We start from the raw sequence: 21,183 nt of genomic DNA, 5'->3' as shown, positions 1-21,183 counted from the left end.
CCTGCCATGAAATGTATGCCCGCTTTAAAATGAGCAAACTGTGCCTCACCACCAAGTGTTTTATTGTGTGAAAACTTCAAATGATGCCAAATAACTGCGGTAAATATGGAGAATTTCTTTTTTCTTTCCAGTCAAAAGTTTGTCAAGCTGCCACACAATGTATCCCATAACGTACGATTGTCCACTACTTAAATAACAGCAGAGAGCAGCTGAACCATGACTTTGATGAAAATCATCATGGGTTCCACCCGGTTTGGACATTTAATACTTTTATCCCTTTGATCTGTGTATGATCTGACAGTTTCTTTCTTCTTTACACCAGTGAATGAAAACACAGAACTGGGTCACCGGTATTTCAAAGTAAAACCAAAGAGGTGGCCCTGGTATTCCTCAGTGCAGCTTGGATAAAAAAATAATAATTATGAATTAAAGATGAGCAAATATAACACCATTTCATTCATGAAATAGCTAGTCCAGGAAAAGGAACCCCACGGAACCGCCCACCGCCTTCTCGTCAGAAAACTACAATCCCAGAATGCCTTGCGGCTCTGGCAGCATTTCTTGTCGACGTGGGAAGGGAGGGATTCGGACACCAACAAATGTGCACGGGCTTTTGATGTTGTTGGCTTACAGATAACCGTGACATGTCAGGTGGATTTGATAGATAACTCCATGACATTTATTTGAAACATGTGGCTCAAACCTGACGAGATACTGCTGAAAAACGCGTTTAAATTATGGGTCACCGAGGAGGATAACGAGTATTTCGTACTGCAAAGGAGAAGAGGGTACGGAGAAGGTGGAGGCGGGTTGACAGGTAACGTCGGCGGTTATGTTGTTATCACCTCCTCCGGCATGTGTAGGACACGACAGCCGCCGCGGCTTCACCCAAACACAACATACAAACGGGTTTATTCACGGGAGAACTCGCCGTACGTTCTCACGGCTAACGGGCTGTCTGCCGTGCACAGGGCGGGTGCTGCTGGGAAGGCTACAGACAATCCTCATAGCAACAGGTTTAAGCCAAGTGTCAGTGAGGATACCGAACAGCTGGTTCCTCGTGCTGACACTCCAGCCCGCGAGAGTGAAGGTGTCTGGGACTGTACGTGTCAGTACATTAGTCTATTTGCTTTGTTACAGCATAGAGCAACAAAGGTGGTTACGGGGAGGAAGTGTGTCTGTCCGGTAACTTACACAGTTCATCTCATTTCCCACCGATAGGCCCCGAAACTTGTGTCACATTGAGACTCTAGTCGCGTCAAGCAAAAGCGTGTCTGTTGGACTAACTATGTTCTACACAGCTCTTTTAGCAGTCCATATGTGAAGGGATGTGTCCATGTTATTGTTGTGCCCCAGGTAGGTTCAGTGAGTTTGTCTCAATATTTGCACCATTTTCTCCTTGAGGCGAAAACAACAAGAGAAAAACAACCTTTTACTGTATAACGTCAGTGCAATGCCAGGGCCTGTTGCTGCTCCCTGGGCCACAAATGTGTCAGAGACTCTGTAGTGACATCGATGCTTAGTTGAGTTGTCACACTGTAATTCAGGTTATTTCATAGCTTTGCTTAAATAATATGTAACAGTTATTTTTACAGGCTGCAACTAAATATTGTTTTTATTATTGATTAGTCTGTCAATTATTACCAACGTCAAAATTGTCACAATTATATAATTATTATTATTATTATTATTATTATTATTATTATTATTATTATTATTATTGTTATTATGATACAAAGCCAAAAGGACAGGAACTCTTCATATTCGAGAAGCCAACGCAAGTGAATGAAAATTAGTTTATTATAAAAAAAAATGGTGTTGACTAATTTCCTGCTTATCAAGTGTTTGATTCATCAACTGATCATAGTAGCCGCCTCTTATATATATATATATATATATATATATATATATATATATATATATATAGGGCCAGAATTTTATACTGATTCATTGAAAAGTCTTGGGAAAGGAACAGTCAATCATGGGTTGCACCGCCCCATATGGATTATTAATTTAATTTATTTTGTTTGCATGTTCGCAGCAAACTGTCACAGAGCATCTCAGTTCTAAGTAAGGCTTTAAACACTTTCTGGACCACAAATCACTCCACATTCGTTACAATTCACTGATATTACTGTGTTTGAGTTACTGTTCAGAGATTTGGGGCAATACTTAAATCTACACTACAACCACTGTCGATTTTGCAAAAAAAGAGCAATCAGGATAATTCATAACACTGGGTACAGAGAACACACTAACCCTTTATTCTCAAAATCAAAAATACTGAAACTCACTGATCTGTTAAGCTTTCAAACAGCACAAATCATGTATAGAGCAACAAACAACATATTACCAGTAAATATTCAAGCATGTTTTTTTCCGAGAAAAGGGGGTTATAATCTGAGGGGGAACTGAATCTAAAACATCTCTATGCACGCTCAACTTTAAAAACCTTTTGCATTTCAATATGTGGAGTGAAACTGTGGAACAGACGAGCGGAGGAGCTCAGACAATGTCCAACCATGAGCAAATTCAAACAACAGTACAAACGGATGGTGTTTACAAGGAACAGGGAAGACAAACACTAGGTTTCTCACATTTTGCCGTCATTTATTTATTTTTACAAAAGCGGTTATTGTGTTGTTTGTTGGTGATTGTTTATTTTGTTGAGCATATTAAAAATACAAAACAAACAAAAGAAAACAGGATACACAGGAAGTAAGAAAACCTACAGTACTAGGTACTAAGTGGAGAAGGGGTAGGAATGAATAAGCTAATGCTTCTTCCTAATCCTTTTCAAACATACAAAGGGTTTTAATGACTAGTGCTTCAAGGGTAATACAATTTTCACATGTTTGAAATAAAGCATTCATTCATTCATTCATTCATTTACATCTTAATTTTATATTTAACTGTTTGTACCCTGCCTCACGCCCAATGTCAGCTGGGATCGGCTCCAGCTCCCCCGCCTTGACCCCGATAGGGACAAGCGGTTGAAGATGATTGAATGAATGTTAGTATTATTTCCTTATTAATAGCCAAATATCATCTAAATTAAACAAATGCACCATCTTTAGGAGTGATGCATGTTCAAAGTAACTAGTTGAACTGTTTGAAACAAAAATAATAATGTGTACATTTAAAAAAAAAAAGCCGCATTCTCCTTTAAATGCCAAGCCAGTTTCTGATGCAGCCAAGACCTTGTACTAAACGGACTGCATGGCATTCGTTACTGACTTAAAGTCAGCGACTTGGATCTTTGAAAACTGTCATCTGCCAGTAGGAAGGTGGTGCTTTGTAATGCCACCAATGATTGTAACCTACCATTTCTAACCACATGCCACAGCGTGACAGCCGTAAGGTAATTAATAGATAATGAATGATAATGAATGGTGTTCTAGCTGAAGACAAAAGCACCAGTGTCCCGTTTGTCTGGTTTAATGATAGTGGAGATTAAATGCTACCTGATGGTAGATGGCATGATACACTTGAAGCTCTCCAGCACAAGAGTCTTTTATGTCTGAAGTATCTTTTATGTGTTTTTTAATCCTATGCTCTACTGTGTGATGTTCTACACTGATGATAACATCAATTATGTGAACTGTGTATGATCCTTTGAATCCTTTACTCCCTGGTAGATCACTAGGAGAGCTTGTGGAGAGCAGACAGGCCAGTATAATGCTGATGCAGTGCATGACTGTGGTTTCACTGCGACCTTGTTAATTATTCATGGAGGGCATGTCAGGGAGAAGTTATAAAGGTAACAGATTTTGCTAATTTTAGTTGCGCAGCTCTAAAGTGGACCCGAGGGATCTTTCATTTCTACAATGCATGTACATGATGCAAGTATAAATAAAAGATTGAATGACAGGTATTTCGATACATGATTAGACCGTAGCTGAATTAGTTTAAATGTTCCATATTATGCCCATACTCAGGTTCATACTTATATTTTGGGTTTCTAATAGAGGATATTTACATGCTTTTTTCTCATCCTGTCTGTCTGAATAAACCACCCCCTGTCTGAAAAAGCCCTGCTCTGATTGGACAGCATCCCGTCATTGCAGTTGGAGAACTGTAATGTAATGTAGCAGCAATTACCTATATATAGTATAGTTGTGTCATCGCATAGACCTGACAGCTCGTTTAGAGGCCCTGTCTCTGAATATGGGCTGTGTCTCTGTGGACTGAGTCTTTTGTAACTTCCAATACAGCATTTATACAGCACCTCGACCTGCTTTATAATAACAAAACAAAAAAAACCATGATATCCCACCTTTTACAATATGGGACCTCTAAGTGACTCATATTTTTGGATGCTGTTAAATGAACGTTAATCACTGAATACAGCTGTTAAACACAAATATGACCAGTTAACAAACACTTATAGTTTCTTGAATATCATGTATAACTATATTTTTCTCTCTGATTTTCACATGGTGAGGATCGTGTGTGACTGGAGTGATTTAAAAATAACAACGTACTTTATACTTACAGGCCTCCTTGTGGGAACTCTGGATACTGTGTTGGACTCCACATCCAGAGTTGCTCCTTTCCGCATCCTACACCACACACCGGACTCACAAGTGTATTGGTCAATAGCATGTGGTATGTCACTGTATTTTCTTATTATTCTGATAGACATTTAAAAAGTGATGTCAAATTAATAGATTTTTCAAATGTATTTGTTTTAATTAATTGTGATCAGTTGCATACATGTTGTAATTGCATAAAATGGTCAGCGTTAAAGTACTCCTTTAGCTATAAGCTATAAGTATTTTTCTATGGTATTTTTTCTTTAGACATAATAAAAAAAGGAAACACAAACATGATATAAGACATGTGTTTTGCTTTCCTCTTGACTTTGCGTCAGGTGTCACCAAAGAGGAGATTGTTCAGCACTGGGACTGGCTGCAACAGAACATCATGAGGACACTCTCTGTTTTTGACTCCAGCGAAGACATCACCAGCTTCGTACAGGGCAAGATTAGAGTAAGAATTTCCGAAAACTCATCCCACACATCTTAATCCCTCAGCAGGGCTGTAATTGTAATGTTGTAAAATACTGTATATGGTAACCATTACTCTATCACTGTCAATTACTTAACCCTGATTATTTAGAGTCATTTCTCTTAATGTGTTAGGGTCTTATTGCTGAGGAAGGGAAGGGATCTCTGGTGCTGGAGGAAGATCCTGAGAAGTTCCGAGAAGCACTTTTGAGGTTTGAGAAGTGGTTTGAGCTGCCACCACAGGAAAAGCTGGTCACATATTACTCATGCAGCTACTGGAGAGGCAAAGTGCCCTGTCAGGGCTGGCTCTACCTCAGCACAAACTTCCTGTGCTTCTATTCATACCTGCTGGGATCTGAGGGTAAGCCTTCTCTGTGCCATTTATTTCAGTTCTTTTTGATTTTGGTTATTAGGATTGCGACAGCGCCTAAAGGCAACCATAGAGGCAACCGAATTTTCTTTGGATCCTTTTCTTATTCAAAGTAGCTTAAGGTAATTACTGGTTCCATATTTGTGAAAAGGCCATTATAGCATACCTCACAGAGGCAGACTTGAAAAGCAGTGTGAATAATGAACAACATGGAATTTAATAACGGCAAGTGACATTTTAGAATTTTCACAATGATGCATGTTTGCAATTCTTTCTTAATGTCACTGTGAATTATGTTGTAACTGCAATGCATTTCGGATATTTTAATTAATGTTTTTTTTAATTTATGATTTACCCATTCATTTGAGATCCTTGACCTTGCAGCTTTGAACCTTAACCACTGATTAATGACTGACTAATTTCCATGTATTATGGTGACTGTGCAGTGAAACTTATCATCTCCTGGGATGAGATCTGGAGGCTGGAGAAAACCTCTAATGTTATCCTGACTGAGAGCATCCATGTCTTGGCTCATGGGGAGGATCACTACTTCTCCATGCTGCTGCACCTTAATGAAACATTTGTTATCATGGAACAGCTGGCTGATTACTCCATCAAGCGCCTTTTTGATAAAGAGGCCTTCCATAGAGAGCCAGCGCTCTCTGATCCCCTGCAAATTACCAAGAGGTACTGTCTGTCTGCTGCACTGCACAACTCTACATGATCCTGTTAGTACTGCCTGCCAACTCGAAAAACAAGTAAACATACAAGAGTAAACATACAGTCTGACTTGAGTCAAAAAGCGTTTGTGTGTGTGTTTACCTGCCTGGAATGGCAGGTAGATCATACATAAAAATGTCAGTGACAGACACACTTTTGTTGTTTTTTTTAACTACTAATTCTATTATTTGTTTTGATGTTGACCTGCTAGAATGATGCTTTTCAATTTGGAAATATAAATTCAGAACAGTGTAATTTAAGATTATAATTATACAACAGGACAATTAGGAAAATGACATTGAATAAAATAACAAGGACAAAGATTGATATGGAATGTGACAAACGGGAGCACAAAAAAAATGGTTATTGTGAGACTTTTGTGTGTGAGAGAGGGAGAGGGATAGAGGGAGTCTGGAAGCTGCTAAAAGGATGTTCTAAGAAAACCTAAACGTGATGTTCAGCACATGACATTATTTTCTGCCTTACCTTTCCTCACAGAGGCCTAGAAGCTCATGCAAAGAGCGAGCAATTCCGGACGTTTTTCAGGCTTCCCAAGGAGGAGAACCTGTTAGAGGTGCATGAGAGCTTCCTCTGGGTGCCCTTCAGTCATTATAACACGCTTGGCAAGATATGTCTGTCGGAGAACTACCTGTGTTTCGCCAGCCAAGATGGAAGCCAATGCCATGTTATCATTCCAATGCGAGAGGTAAAATGAAACTGAATTGATAAAAACTGCTAGTAACCTCTCATATACAGTAGCACCCTGTTTACTAATGAATAGCAGGGGAAAAAAGTGACTGGTCTTCCAACATCGCCTTCTTCCAGGTTATTAATGTTGAGAAGCCTGACTCCAGCAGCAGGGCTTTAACGGTGTGTGTGCGTGGCAAGAGGGCTCTGCGTTTTTCCGAGGTGCGGGGCTATCAGCGGCTTGCCAACACGATCCGTAGCAGATGTGGGATTAGTGCCAGCCCTCAGCACTCTGCGTCATCAGAGGTAATATGTTTTTTGTTTTATTGTGTCTCGGCACTATTTATTGACAGTTTGCAGTCTCTTTTGACATTGATAAATGGTATGTATTCATGACTAAGGTCATACGAGGTGAGTGCCAGTCGCTCATCAACCACTTTGAGGACAACCCAGAGGACGTAACACTGATGGTGGGACAGAAAGACAGCAGCAAGGCCGTAAGCACCGAGGCTCTCATGACTGTTTTCCACCCCCAGGATGTTGAAAACCTTGACCCCAAAATGGTAAATATCAGAGTTTTGTTCTACTGACACAACATTTGTTTTACGCAGCATTTTGTTGAAAACCTCCACATTTACTTAAAAAATCTGACTAGAGTACCTTGATGTAATTGTAATACACCAGAATATTCTTTTGCTTTGCGGGATGGGGGTGTCTGGTGGGTGTCTGTCAATTCAGAGATGGACATAAATAAAAATGAAGCATGAATCTGTTTAGAAATGCAACCAGTTTTAACAGTGCTGCAGGGCATGTGCGATGACACTGGCGTGTGCTGCGTGTGCATTTGACAGCTTAAAGAAAAGATGAAGGAACAGTCTTGGAATATCCATTTCTCTGAATATGGACGTGGTACAAGTATGTTCTTCACCAGGAAGACACGAGACTTGATTGTCCGTGGTGTTCCTGAGGCCTTGAGAGGAGAGCTCTGGATGCTTTTTTCAGGTATTTATACAGCAGACATTACTCCTCTCATTATGTTATGAACTGCATGCGATATGCAGTGTTAGTGATTTGTTAAAGTTTTGCATGATTGAAAGTACTCACTCAATATAAATTAGCAAAACATGGTTGGTGTGTAATCTCTGCAACATCTGTTTTTGGACTGACTTTTTGATTCTGCCTCTGTAGGAGCTGTGAATGACATGGCCACTCACCCCGGCTATTACACTGATCTGGTTGAACAGTCACTGGGCACAAGCACTTTAGCTACAGATGAGATCGAGAGAGACTTACACCGCTCTCTGCCGGAGCACCCTGCCTTTCAAAGTGACACAGGAATCTCAGCTCTACGCAGAGTCCTTACTGCCTATGCATACAGGAACCCAAAAATTGGCTACTGCCAGGTACTTTGATTCCTTGTTTTTAATAGGCACTATGATGACATATATATTAAGAAGCTCTCAGTAAAATATAGGAACATTCATTGGCCAACTATTATACGGGCCAATTTGCTTTATGATTATTCTTTGTCTTTTCATTTTGTTTTAACAGTAACAGGTGAGGGGACAGTTATGATACAGATCATCTCTATGAACATTTATCTGCATATGAATGCAAAATCTTTAGACAGTAGGACAAGATTTTGGTATTGGAAGCGTTTTAGCTTTAGCATTTTGTTATTATGTATTTGCATTTATATGTAGATAATTAAGATAATTAGGAAGTTAAGTTTTAGATAATTTTATAAAGATGTCATCTCTCGAGTCCAACTCCATTCTTGCATCTTCAAATTGCTCATTGGATCACGAATATTGGCTGTTGCCTCCAGAGGCTAAATAATAATCAGACAAAAGCTGAGGGGTTCTCAGGTTGTGAATACGTGAGAGTTGCATTCACATGTCACACAAAAATCCATATGGTCAGGCTCCTAGAAGTCATCCAGCCCAAACAAAACAACAATGGCGGCTCCTAAAGAGGTTAGCTGAGATGCTGCAATAGCATCAATGTTATCAGACCTGGAGAGTATTTCTTTGTTGAAAGAAGAGAACGGCATTGAAGCCGTTTCTTGATGGAAAATGTGTTTTTTCTCTTCTCCTGATTGTCTCCAGTGAGAGTTTGAAAGACGGATTGTTCATCCAATCACCTGCCAGTTTTGAAAGTGCCTGCCCTTTCCCAATCAGTTTCCAATGACTCCTCAGATTTCATTTCATTTTATTGTTTGTACAATTTAAAAACATAGCATAGAAAATACAAAAAGAGGAAAGAAAACCCAGAGGGCTTATTTGAATCATTAACCATAAAACAATTCACAAAGTTATTGAGATTTCAAAATGCAGAAAATAATAAAAGTGATGGTAAACTTATGACAAAATAGGTTTGGAAGCAACAATGATAATTTCCATTTAAAAACGAACCATCCGATGAGACGTGTTAAGATTGCGGCACAGACAACATACATTTTGAACCCCCGTGTCATTCCATGACATTAAGGAGTGCAGCAACTCTAAACAAGCTGAGGGAATTCTAAAATTAATTCTGAAAAAAGAGGCTGTGGAGCTCAGAAAAGGTCAAATGCTCTAAAACCATTGAAAATAGTTTTAAAAAGGCACTGATGTACATATTTGATACAAACGCTCTTTATACTGGCCTCCCCCTGCAGTCAACCTTATTCTTACAACAGCAGTAATGTGTGTGTTTTTAAAGTATGTCCTTTTTCCTGTTCAGGCCATGAATATCCTCACCTCAGTTCTCCTGCTCTACGCAAAAGAAGAAGAGGCTTTCTGGCTCTTAGTAGCTGTCTGTGAGAGAATGCTGCCGGATTATTTTAACCGCCGAATTATTGGTGAGAGGGGAAGCAGTTTTGTTGCTGTGTCTGTTGTTAATTTGGAGGCGTAAAAATGTAAAGGTATCAGGAGTGAAATGGATCTCTAAAATGCTGCCGATCTTCCTTCAGGTGCTTTGGTTGACCAGGCGGTGTTCGAGGACCTGATTCGAGAAAGCCTCCCCCAGCTGGTTGAGCACATGACAGACCTGAGCTTCTTTTCGTCCGTGTCCTTGTCCTGGTTCCTCACTCTCTTCATCAGTGTCCTGCCCATAGAGAGCGCTGTGAACGTGGTGGACTGTTTTTTCTACGACGGCATAAAAGCCATCCTGCAGCTCGGCCTGGCAGTGCTGGACTACAACATGGAGGCTCTGATCAGCTGCCACGACGATGCCGAGGCCGTCACCATCCTCAACAAGTCTGTGAATACAAACAAAGAAGGACTGGTGCATTTTAAACATAATTACTGTGTAAATAATTGCCTCTCTTTCTGTAACGCTATATTTTCAGATTCTTTGACAGTGTAACAAACAAAGACAGTCCGTTGCCTCCAACAGTGCAGCAAGGTTCAGTGAGCAATAACGATAAAGCGTCCCCGTCCAGTGTGGACATCAGTGAACTGATCAAAGAGGCCTATGAGGTACTTTAAAATTTTCCGTGTCAGTTTATCCAGCGATGCCAATGTTGTGGTTGATATAACTAATTGCGATTCATTTTAGAAATACGGAAATATACGTTCAGAGGAAGTCGAGAGTTTGCGGAAAAGAAACAAACTGCATGTAATTCAGACGCTGGAGGATACAACAAAACAAAATGTGGTAAGAGGTCATTGATTTTACAGTAGTTAGTGTCCATTCATTGTTACTGTGGTATTAGGGATGAATTAAAATCTTGTTTCCAGATTCGAGTGGTGACCCAAGAAGTCAGATTCAGCGCCTCACAACTGGACGGGCTGTATAACTTGTTCAAAGTGAGTCAAAGACATGATACACTTTATTCCGGGTCATAATGTCAAAAATGTAATAAAGGAGTGAAATGGTATCATGTTCTTCTGTGTTTTCTATTCAGAGGCAGCATTTCCTCTGCTGCTACTGGACAATGAAGAGTCCCGCTCTGCTCCATCACGACCCCAGCCTTGCCTATTTGGACCAGTACCAGTTGGGTTTCCAACAGTTCAGCGTGCTCTTCTCACTGCTGGAGCCCTGGGCTTTCTGCAACCCCAAGAGCACTCTCTCTCTCTGGGTCTTCCGCCTGATAGATGAGAACCAGGACGGCCTCGTCAACTTTAAAGAGTTCTGCTTTGCCCTCGGTGGGTTCACTCTCTCTCTTTGCTCTCCCCTAATGCAACTGTTGACCTTAATTTCCCCTGTGCTATAATTTTCTTATTGCTTCTTTTGCAGATACTTTGTACTGTGGATCGTTCACAAATAAGTTGAAATTCCTCTTCAAGCTGCACCTGCCACCAGGTGAGTGATGCACAATTTATCAATCCAATAGCAGCCGATCTAAATGACAAAAAATAGGTGAACATAACTCATGTGACTCTAACTCTAACCCCTAACCCACAGTTGACTAAGGCCCATCTGTCTGTCTCTCTTAAACTACAAAATATATTTGTGTAAGCCTACGTTCAGCTCGACCTCTAAACTCATTTTTCCCACAGCATACAGGCTGCAGGCTCAAAGTTCAAACGCAGCAAATGTTTTCAGACTGGATCCTTATCATTCTGTAGATTCTACCTAACATGACGGCAGTAACACAACAGCAGCTGACACTAATGTAAAACACAAGGTCAGATAGACATCAGTTGTTGCTCTACAGGGCCTGTAAATATAGGAGTTCTCAATTCAATAATCCTGCCCATAACTCAGCATTTGTCGAGTGAGCACATTCATTGCCTGGGGGTAGAAACTGTCCTTGAATGTGCGGCTCTTGTCTGCATGATGTGGCAGTGCATGCTTGAAGGCAGGGGTAAGAATAGTCAACAGCATGTTGGGTGAAAGAACTTTACCATGGCAACGGGGGGTGTAGGGAACTGTGAGGGCATTTTGCAGGAGGCTAGCTTCTCCACAAAGAGGATCTGTGATGAGGATGAAGTGCTCAAATTACAACTGACAGCTTAGCAGCAGAAGAGCACTGAGTCACCGTTTTGCAATGTGCCAGGCCAGTGAACGTCAAGCAGCAAAGCTTGTTTTATGTCTCGCAGAGAGTGCACATTCGCTTCAGCACCAAGGACAGGTCCTCAGTGCTGGAACCTCACAGACTTTAATCAACATCACCTGTGACATCACTATATGGGCCAAACTATGCTACGCATGTATACGAATGCAGACGCTTTGAGCCACACAAGCTGGATTTCAGGCACGGTTGCCTTCTGGAATGTGTCACCTGAAAATCATAAATCATAAATTCTTCAGTGCAGAAAGCACAATAATGTGTGTTGGTCATGGAAACGCTTTACTACTACTTAACTCTATATGGCCCCTCCGAAGACTGTCGTTCGCCTCCACCAGTGCGGAAGAGTGCACGTTAAGTATCTACACGGGGACACACGATTGTGCCAGCTGGGCCAGTTGTTGTCATTTGCGTCCGCGTACTTGCGTGGACTATGTTTCTGCCCTAAGTGTCTGAGCATAGGAGGGTGTCCGAACACTGCCTGATAAGTAGGACAGCACTTTTGTGACATCATTTTACCTTGACAGTGATATTTCTATGCACAGTAAAGTGTGAGGCTGATATTTTAGTATTTGATGACAACATGGCTGCCATCATCATCAAGACAAACAGCTGCAGACACTCAGTGTTTTATAATGCAAAATTCCACTTTCATCAGTGTTTTTGACATTGTAACGCTATGCATTGTGGGTTTTACCGTCCAACAAAGAGAGAGCTGAAAAATGAAACCCCAGTGACTTCAAACAGTTGCCGATGTCACAGAGGGGCAGCCCTAACTCTGGACCCTCATTACAGGAACTTAGTCCTATCTTATCTCAATTTAGGATGACATTTAGGATTTTTGTTTTTTTCCTAAATTCCCTGCCAAGACGATTTATTTAAATTAATTCATATATATAAACTAAATAATTGTTTTAATCAATTTAATTTATAAAATAATTACATGTATTTAATACATTTTCCTGTAGCAGTAGTTTTTCTTTCATGACAGCAAGCTAGCTACTGACAAATGTGGGACATTGACACTATGGCTTGTTCATCTAAAGTAGACAGTCTAATCAAAGATAAGGGGCATGACGGGACGAATGCTAATTGGAGAATCAAATTTACAGTTATAGTTAGGATTTCTTAAGTTTAGATAGGATAGGACACAGCTATGAGTTTAGCGAGTACTTCTGTAATAAGAAGATAGGATTTTTCCTATTGTTGAACCAAAAATAAACTAGGACAGGCTTAATGCAATGAACCCGCTGGAACTGAAGGAAATTGAGCCACATGCTATTAGAGCTAAGAGTGTGTAGGTTCTTCAGTCCAAACACAAAGTACAGCAGCTATACTTACTTATCAGCTTCAGTCAAAGAGCAGGGAGTACATGATGACATCATCTGGGTTGTGATTGGTTATAGGGATAACCATATCTCGTTTTACATTGAACTCACAGCTCCGGATAGGAGTGCTGAGAATGTTACCATCAGGACTGCAATAACTATTGACAGTTATATATCTGTGGAGCATGAACGCAACACATGGCGCTATGTTTTGTGTGTGACCCTTTTCACAGCTTATCATTAGTGGTCTGTGTAAAAAAGATGATGATCTGATGTATCGCTGACACAAGGGAAATTTCAGAATTTCAAGATGATTATGATTTGGAAATAAAGTATATTTTGTGTCCCTCTGTCCATTAGATTTGAAATAATATTTTAGATTTGGGTGGAAATTTGAGCCTGGCAAACCTCAGGCTGTGCCGCTCGTGCAGCACAAAGCCTTCGGGCAGATATAATGACACTGCTGGCCTGTGAGGGTAATTGTGTAACAGCAATGCAAACGAACCGCATAAACACAGACACACACACACACACACACACACACACACACAATAAAGCACATTTCAAATAAGAACGTGAGAAATAATCAACTATTTATTTATTTTTGTAATGAATGTTCCCAGTTAATTTCTAGCCCCCCCCCCCCCCCCCAATATAAATCCATTAATAAATATTTAAATATAATGCAGTCCAATATGCAGTTACTGTTCCAGGATTGTTGGGTTGCATTAAACTGATGACTCAGTATACTGTATATGGACATCTGTGTTTTCTTTCATCAAATTCTCAAACAAATTTCACCTCTTCTGTCTTTTCATCTTTCCTCTCAGTGCACTCACAGTCAGTATCTTCTAGTTTTTACAGGTAGTCCTTTGCACATAAAGGAACAAAGAATCCAGCACTTTATTCCAATGACTGAAGACTCTTCTCACTTGAGTAGACTGACTGGTTAGCTTTTTTACTCTTTCTCTTCTTGTTAAACTCAAATTTCACCTTTACCCTTTGCTTCTCTGTTATAATTCTGTCTTGATTCTGCCTAATTTGCTTGAATTTATTGATTCTTCTTAAAGCGTCGCTCTATACAGTTCATACATGCTGCTTCTATTTTTCAGCCTTTGATCTGCCCGAAGATGGAGTGATAAGGAAAAGCCCTGAAAGAGGTAGTATTTCACCCAGATTTATCACACACACTCCATGGCTATAACAGAAACAATTGTAAACGTCTTAGTTTAGTGTGATGGTGTAGAGTTTGTGTATGAAATTGACAGGTAGAGGAAAAGTGGACCTGCAGGCCTACCTGAAACAATGGCAAAACGAAATACTTAAGAAAGAGGAAACCATCAAGGACTTACCCCGAATTAATCAGGTAATTCAATCCATGTTGTGTTTATAGACTGGAGATACATATTCCATCCTGAAGTGGCAAAACAAGATTTAACTTAACATTTTCACAATATATGAGATGAAGTACAACACATGCTTCTAATTGTTTTTTTCTATCTCAGACTCAGTTCATCCAGTTCTCCAAGACCCTGTACAACATTTTCCATGGCCATCCAGAGGAGGAGTCTCTGTACCGAGCCGTGGCCCATGTGACCAGCCTTCTCTTGAGGATGGAAGAGGTGGGACGGAGGCTACAGGAGCCGAGCAGTCCGCCCGAGTCCACAAAGTCTGCCAACGCTACTGGTGATGCTGCTGCTCCTGCTGCTCCTGCTGCTGAGGAGTCTTCAACTGAAGAAGCTTCTACCACCCCGGAGAGCTCCGACACCTCCAGCTCCCACAACAGTCAGGACGCAGGGGCCGACCTCACAGAGATGGAGTGGTCGTTTTCGTTTGAGCAGGTCCTGGCTTCTCTGCTCAACGAGCCGACCGTCGTCAGCTTCTTTGAAAGGCCTGTTGACGTTCAGACTAAACTGGGACAAGCTAGGGTGGCCCAGCTGAAGCTAAAGGCACATAAGTGAAAGGATACATAAGTGAACTGATACTGCTTCTGATTCGAACCATGCATTTCCTTTTCTCGACTTGGATAGAGCAGACGGTGAGATTACTGACATGAATAAGGCACAACATCTTTAAAACACTGTCAACGCTTTACGTTACAGTCCACTGATGCATTTTCATGTTAGGCCTCATTTCAAACTGTAGGGTTTCATTCCTCCAATCTGATTATGCATTTTGAACCTCTGTGATGAAATGAATTCTCTCATGTAGCCTCATATTGTTCGGATTCGATGGAAGTTTAGTTTGACTTTTTTTTGCAAAATATGCCATGGAGCACATGCAGTACAGTTTTTTATTGTGTAAGTGACATTCAGTACTGCCCCCTGTATTTAGAAACATGCCAGAGGAGTTTGACCTTCCCTCTGTTACTAATGTCATGCTGAGGTTCAAATCCATAAATGACTTTGACAAGGTGGAAGCTTCTCCCTCTGGATATCTTGATATATCTTCTCTTTGCGATTACAAGTCATATCGGTAGTGAAATAAGCTGTAAATGTTAATGTGTCCTGTGACTTCAGTGTATCCTGTTCTTAGGCAACATTCGTGTTATTCTGTAAATGTCATCTTATTTTGAGAAACACCAGCTTTCCAGTTGAGTAGGCACAGGATAAACAGTAGTACAGTGAGTAAGGACAAGCCGTAGTGTTGTCCCTGGGAGCCATAATTTGATTTCAGAGAGATTTCAAGATTCGATTCTGGTATTACACATTTGCAATAATACACAAGACAGGATGCGTCACTGCCACACTCATCTGTCTCGTTCCTCCAACAGCAGCACACGCAGTAACAATACTTTAGCATGACTTTAAGTATGTCATACTGGAAACTATGCTCTGTAAAGATAAAGTAGTTATGAATTTGAACAGTGCTGCTGCAAGGAAATCTCCTGCATCTGCTTCTGAAAATGTCTTGTGTGTGTGATCTTCAGAGTGCGGCTAGTTTAAGTACTGTTTGCTTACCGTATGTCCGTCTTACTGTATATGTAGGATGTTACGCTCTAGTGTAAGTGCAGCATTTTGTACATAAAGATCGGTTCAATAGTCATTTGATTATTGTATTTATGGGGCTTGTTTTGACAATGTAAGATATGAGCTTATGGACTGTTGTGGAAACAACTTAAACCTTTTGAAGGACATTTTGTTTGATCGAATCTCAGGGTGCAAGTGTAAAATAAAAGGGAGAAAAGGGATATTTTTTTCGACCCGGGATATATAAATCTATAAAGTATATGACTGAGTTATACTAATGTCTGTAACCTTAAACTATAGAGCATGTGTAGCAGAGTTAAAGGATTTGCCACATTATGCTAGCTTTCAATGAACGGCATTTATTACTGCTAGCTACAGAAAGCCAATTTTGACTCACAGTATTTCAGTTGTTTCCTTTCATCTGTGCATTTTCTGCTTTTCTTTGTTTTTGCCTTCTCTCTAAGGCATTGGTTTCCTAAAGGTCATGACCACTTTAGCTGCAGCTTGTCATCTCCAGGGGCCAAATTCACTAATTCATAGAGCTTTATCTCTGCTTGTCTTGGAAAAAAGTGCTCTAGAAGCTTTTTTAAGTGCAATTCAATTGTCGTGTGTTCATTTTTGCCATTTGCTAGGAACGTTTTTGTTTTTTTTTTTTCCACTTAAGTTTTAAGACCAATCTGAAATGTACTTAATTGTGTAATTATTGGGTTAATTGATATATACAGTATTGTTGAAGTGAGTTTGAATTAATTTGAAAATGAGCATTTTGCAAATATCCAATATTCAGTCGAACAGACAAGACAAATTTGTCACTGTTTACATGACTATTGTTAAAAAAAATAGATTATATATAGATAGATATATACATTGTGTGTGTATATATATATCAAAAACAATTTCCATTGTTTAAAACAAACATCTCTCACCATGGTCTGACTATTTCACGATGACTGTTCCCCGGATGTTTCATGCTGCATGTGTTACATCTCCAAACATTTTCATTCCAGTGTATTGCTTTGTCTATTTCTGATAATTTGATGATATGTTAAAGATTAGAAATTATACAAAAATGTTTGCTCTCAAGTACTCATTGTGCAATATAGAACATTGGTTTAGACAACACAAAACGGTTGATGAGTAATTTCTTCTTTAAGCATAGCTTTTGGAAAATGGCACACACTAAGGTTTTTTTTTTTTCTAACCCAACATAGTTTGTGGTTTCCACACAGTGGGGGCAGAAGTGAAAGGAGATGACTTTGTGGGAACAGAGGAAGGAAAAACAGATGGTTGGAAATCTTCATCCCCCTGGCATACTGTCAGATTTGCCATTATCATCACAGTGAATACATTAAGCATGGATAATGCTTGGGCTCCTGCAATACTATATGATTAACCAAGTACTTTGATGTGCAAGTGTACTCTACAGCTTTGAAACTCTGTAGCTTTTGAGCAAAAGCGTGTTTTGCAAAATATGTGGAGTACAGATATTTCTGTTCACCTGCTTGATTGTGATTTTTTTTTTTTATCTCAATTTAAAGGTACAAGAATAAAAAGTGATGCTTCTATGAATGATAATGTTTGGGTCATTCTGAGTGTTCCCTGAGGCACCTTAGATCTACACACACCAACATTAATGGAAATGTGACTTTTGACATGTAACTGAGCAACTGTTTAACTGTGTTATAAGTTCCTGCCTGTTTGGGTTGTCAGTCATGTTTATATTTGCACAGATGCATAATTTTAACATAGGGGTAGTTATGTAGGATTTTATTGTTAAATAACAATAAAGAAGAGCAATTTTTAAGACGTCACAACAAAGGAAGGTGGGTCTGTACAATGAGGGGCCTTTTAGCCAAATCATAAAGAGTGAAAATGTAATATTGGGCCTAGGGAAACTACCAGTAACATCATTTTCTTCTACAATATCTGAAATAGATTATATATAGCAGCACTGTGATTATGAAATTAGCTACATTGCAACACCTGCAGTTACTTTTTCCAGCCACTCTGGGGCAGTGGAAACAAGTTGGGAACACTGACAGATCCTCAACTTTGAAGTCAGTTTGCTAGATGTATGCCTATATGGGATTTTATGCTCACAAGTCTGCTCTGTCGCATTTAAAGTAAAGGTTTTTTTTGCACGATGGGAAAAAAATCATGCTTGCTGCAGGTTATGATGAAAGCGACACCCAGCACCGCTGTCTCTCCCTTGGAAGCCACAGTGGTGCAGCTTGAACTTTCTCACTGAGGTATGATGCGTTCAAGTCGAGTTGTTTTGAATGCACCATTTAGCCCAGTTATTTATTTCACCAGCTTTGCTTATGGACTCAAGTGTTTACATACACTGGATATGACTAGGCTCCTCTTCATGGTGTCTTGTAATTTAGTTTTGTAATAGTAGGATTCAAAAACTGTCAAATGATACACTTTTGGACACACGCGCACGCACACACACACACACACACACACACACACACACACACACACACACACACACACACACACACAATGATGGGGCATTGTGTGAGTGTGAAAAAATTATAAATAGACTATCTGTTTTGTTAAAGTACACATTTACATATGTACATAATTTCCCTCAAAATATGATAATTTTAAGCCTCTAACAATATTTTTTTTCCAATTGTTTTATTGAATTAAGCATCTAAGTACCCAAGAAAATTATAGTTGTACAGTGTGTCTGCTTTAAGGTAAAAAAAGACAAAAACAGAATAACCCCAGCATGAATCCGGCTATCCCTTCCGGAACCAAACCACGTCAGACACGGTCACAATAACCAACCAAGTAACCAAATAACATGTAGCATACAGAAAGTAGAAAGGTAAAGTAAAAATAAATATCAATAAAAACCAAAAAAATGATAGCAAAATTAAATAGGGGGGGGTCTCCTTCCAGCACCAGGAAGTGTCCTCAGCATCATCAGGAGTAACAGTAAGACCATTACTAATAAGAGCCAGCAGTGGCTCCAGAGTTTTGTGGAATGCCTCCAAAGATCCCCTCTGTGAAAATCTTAACTTCTCTAACCTAAGACATTGTAAAATTTTACTTTTCCAACTATTATGAGTCGGTGGAGAAACATGTTTCCATTTAAGGAGAATGTTACGTCTGGCGAGCAGGGCGGTAAAGGCCACGACACGTTGTGTAGAAATGGGCAGATTTTTAGACAGAGGAGACCCAAAAAGAGCAATCAGGGGATCTGGTTCGAAATTTGTGTTAAGAGCCTGTTTGAGGGTTTAAAAATATATCAGACCAAAATTCAGCAAGCTTCAGGCATGTCCAGAACATGTGTGTGTGATCGGCTGGGGACTGCTTACAGCCGTTACAAGCGTCACTGTAAATAGAGTATATCTTAGCCAATTTAGCGTTGGTGAAATGGGCTGGATGGAGGGCGAGGATGAGTGGACCAGTTTTAGAATGTCCCTCCACTGGGCCTCAGGAATGTCTACCCCCAAATCCTTTTACCATGCACTTTAAGGTAAGGCAGTGGGGACTGGGCTCAGCAGAGCAATCTTATTATTAATGACAGAAATCAGTAGTTTGTGTTGTACCTTAAGAGCCGTGAATTGGTCCATCTCAGCTTCAGGGGGGCGGTTCAGAAAATGGCTATTAGGCAGGCTGTATTTGTCCGACATAAATGCAAAGGACGCAAAAACACCTTCGTCATACAGGTCATTAAGCGTTTTGAGGCCCTTATCTGACCATATGCGATACGTAGGATCGGTGCAGGAAGGGAGAAATGCATAATTATTCAAAACTGGGGCATGGATTGAAGCACAAATTCTGGTTTCTAAGACAGATGGCTAATGGCTTGATGGCTATGTTGAACAGCAATAGTGAGAGTGCACAGCCCTGCCGGGTCCGACATCTGAGAGGAAAATATGTTGAACGGACACCGTTAGTGTTTACAGAAGCAGAGGGGGTTACATACAGCTTGACCCAAGAAATAAAATGAAAAATAGGAAGCCCCACTCTAAGGCTTTCTCCTCAACTAACGCCACTACGACCTCGGGAGTTTCCGATCCAGGTGAGAATATGATGTTGAGCAGCTTTCGGGTATTGAAGAATGGATGTCTCTCTCATGTGAAGCCTGTCTGGTCTAGGGATGACATCACAGGTGCTGTAACTGTGTCAAGACCTTACCGATTATAATCGCGCTGTTTATTCCCTTAATATTACAGAAAATCAGACGCACTCTAGTACCTGTCTTTACAGCATTAGCCATAGGAACAATACTAATAAGTTAGAATGATACTGCATGACCCACAGTATTCTGTAGTAGTAATATCGGCATATTTCGGTGGTGTATCTGTCTAACAAGACGACTATTACTATTTGTAGTGACTTTCGGAGTCCTGAAACGTGAAATTCTCAAAAGTTGCAGGAGCTAGACTCGACGCATGTCTACTCCATCTCAGCCAAACCAGAAGTCCCTAAAACAATAGTTTTACATTTCCCACCTGGCAACTTTAAAATTAATATGATGAACTCATTAGTAAACAGTTGCTTTTTAGCAGCATTACAGAGCAATGTGTTTGTGTCCACTTGATGAATGCAAGTCCAGTATTCACTCTCTTTTAGCTCGGTTTTTGGTCTCTACCAACTCCTGAGGGAAATATCTGTTTTACTGCTAAATACAGCACTATGTTCACCCGCTAACTTGGCTGCTATCTGTGTCTGTCTGCTCTTTGGTGAGCATGATTGAACTTTTACAGCTGCATGTCACAGCCATAAACGACATTATGAAAGCGAGACAGTGAACCAAAACAGTAAAGCTGTGGGTCAAACAGCAAAAGAATGACCTGAAACTTGCTCTACAGTAAAGCTACATAACGCAGAGGAGAGCTGCAGATTCAAGTGATAATTCTCTGTAGGTTAATCGAATGACTCCTTTTACATTACATATTATTTGTACATTGTCCATTGATACTAGAAAGCTATGACTCAATGACTCAATACGCTTATTGTATGTGCCATAGTCATGAGAGAGGCTCCAAACTTCATACATACGATCCCGCACAACAGCTGACTACCCCTCCATCAACAGACAGTAAATATATACAGTCCCTGTCGTGTTCCTGTCATAGAC

The 21,183-nt window shown here is 40.2% G+C and overlaps 1 protein-coding gene across 3 annotated transcripts; it reads left to right on the top strand.

The window, feature by feature from the left end:
* The first annotated feature begins 588 nt into the window (after window positions 1-588).
* On the top strand, window positions 589-17,627 carry tbc1d8b (TBC1 domain family member 8B). Of its 3 annotated transcripts, XM_083926510.1 has the most exons (21): window positions 589-817; window positions 4,498-4,608; window positions 4,874-4,992; window positions 5,145-5,370; window positions 5,826-6,066; window positions 6,598-6,805; window positions 6,925-7,092; window positions 7,188-7,349; window positions 7,638-7,788; window positions 7,975-8,189; window positions 9,511-9,628; window positions 9,740-10,025; window positions 10,118-10,247; window positions 10,327-10,425; window positions 10,509-10,577; window positions 10,676-10,916; window positions 11,008-11,073; window positions 13,966-14,058; window positions 14,223-14,270; window positions 14,379-14,476; window positions 14,616-17,627. In XM_083926510.1, exons 1-21 carry the CDS (start codon window positions 691-693, stop codon window positions 15,069-15,071), a joined length of 3,432 nt encoding a protein of 1,143 aa, XP_083782636.1. In that variant the 5' UTR covers window positions 589-690; the 3' UTR covers window positions 15,072-17,627. The 3 variants fall into 3 exon arrangements, 2 of the variants coding, with proteins under 2 accessions (XP_083782636.1, XP_083782637.1); XR_014593474.1 differs by lacking the exon at window positions 13,966-14,058 and having other exon boundaries at window positions 14,223-14,273; window positions 14,383-14,476; window positions 14,616-14,747; XM_083926511.1 differs by lacking the exon at window positions 13,966-14,058.
* The last annotated feature ends 3,556 nt before the right edge of the window (window positions 17,628-21,183 follow it).

The sequence above is a fragment of the Echiichthys vipera genome, assembly GCF_963691815.1.
Source record: "Echiichthys vipera genome assembly, chromosome: 14".
Taxonomy (NCBI): Eukaryota; Metazoa; Chordata; class Actinopteri; order Perciformes; family Trachinidae; genus Echiichthys; species Echiichthys vipera.
The sequence above is the reverse complement of the archived record's forward strand: the minus strand, read 5'-3'. Positions and strand labels throughout refer to the sequence as shown.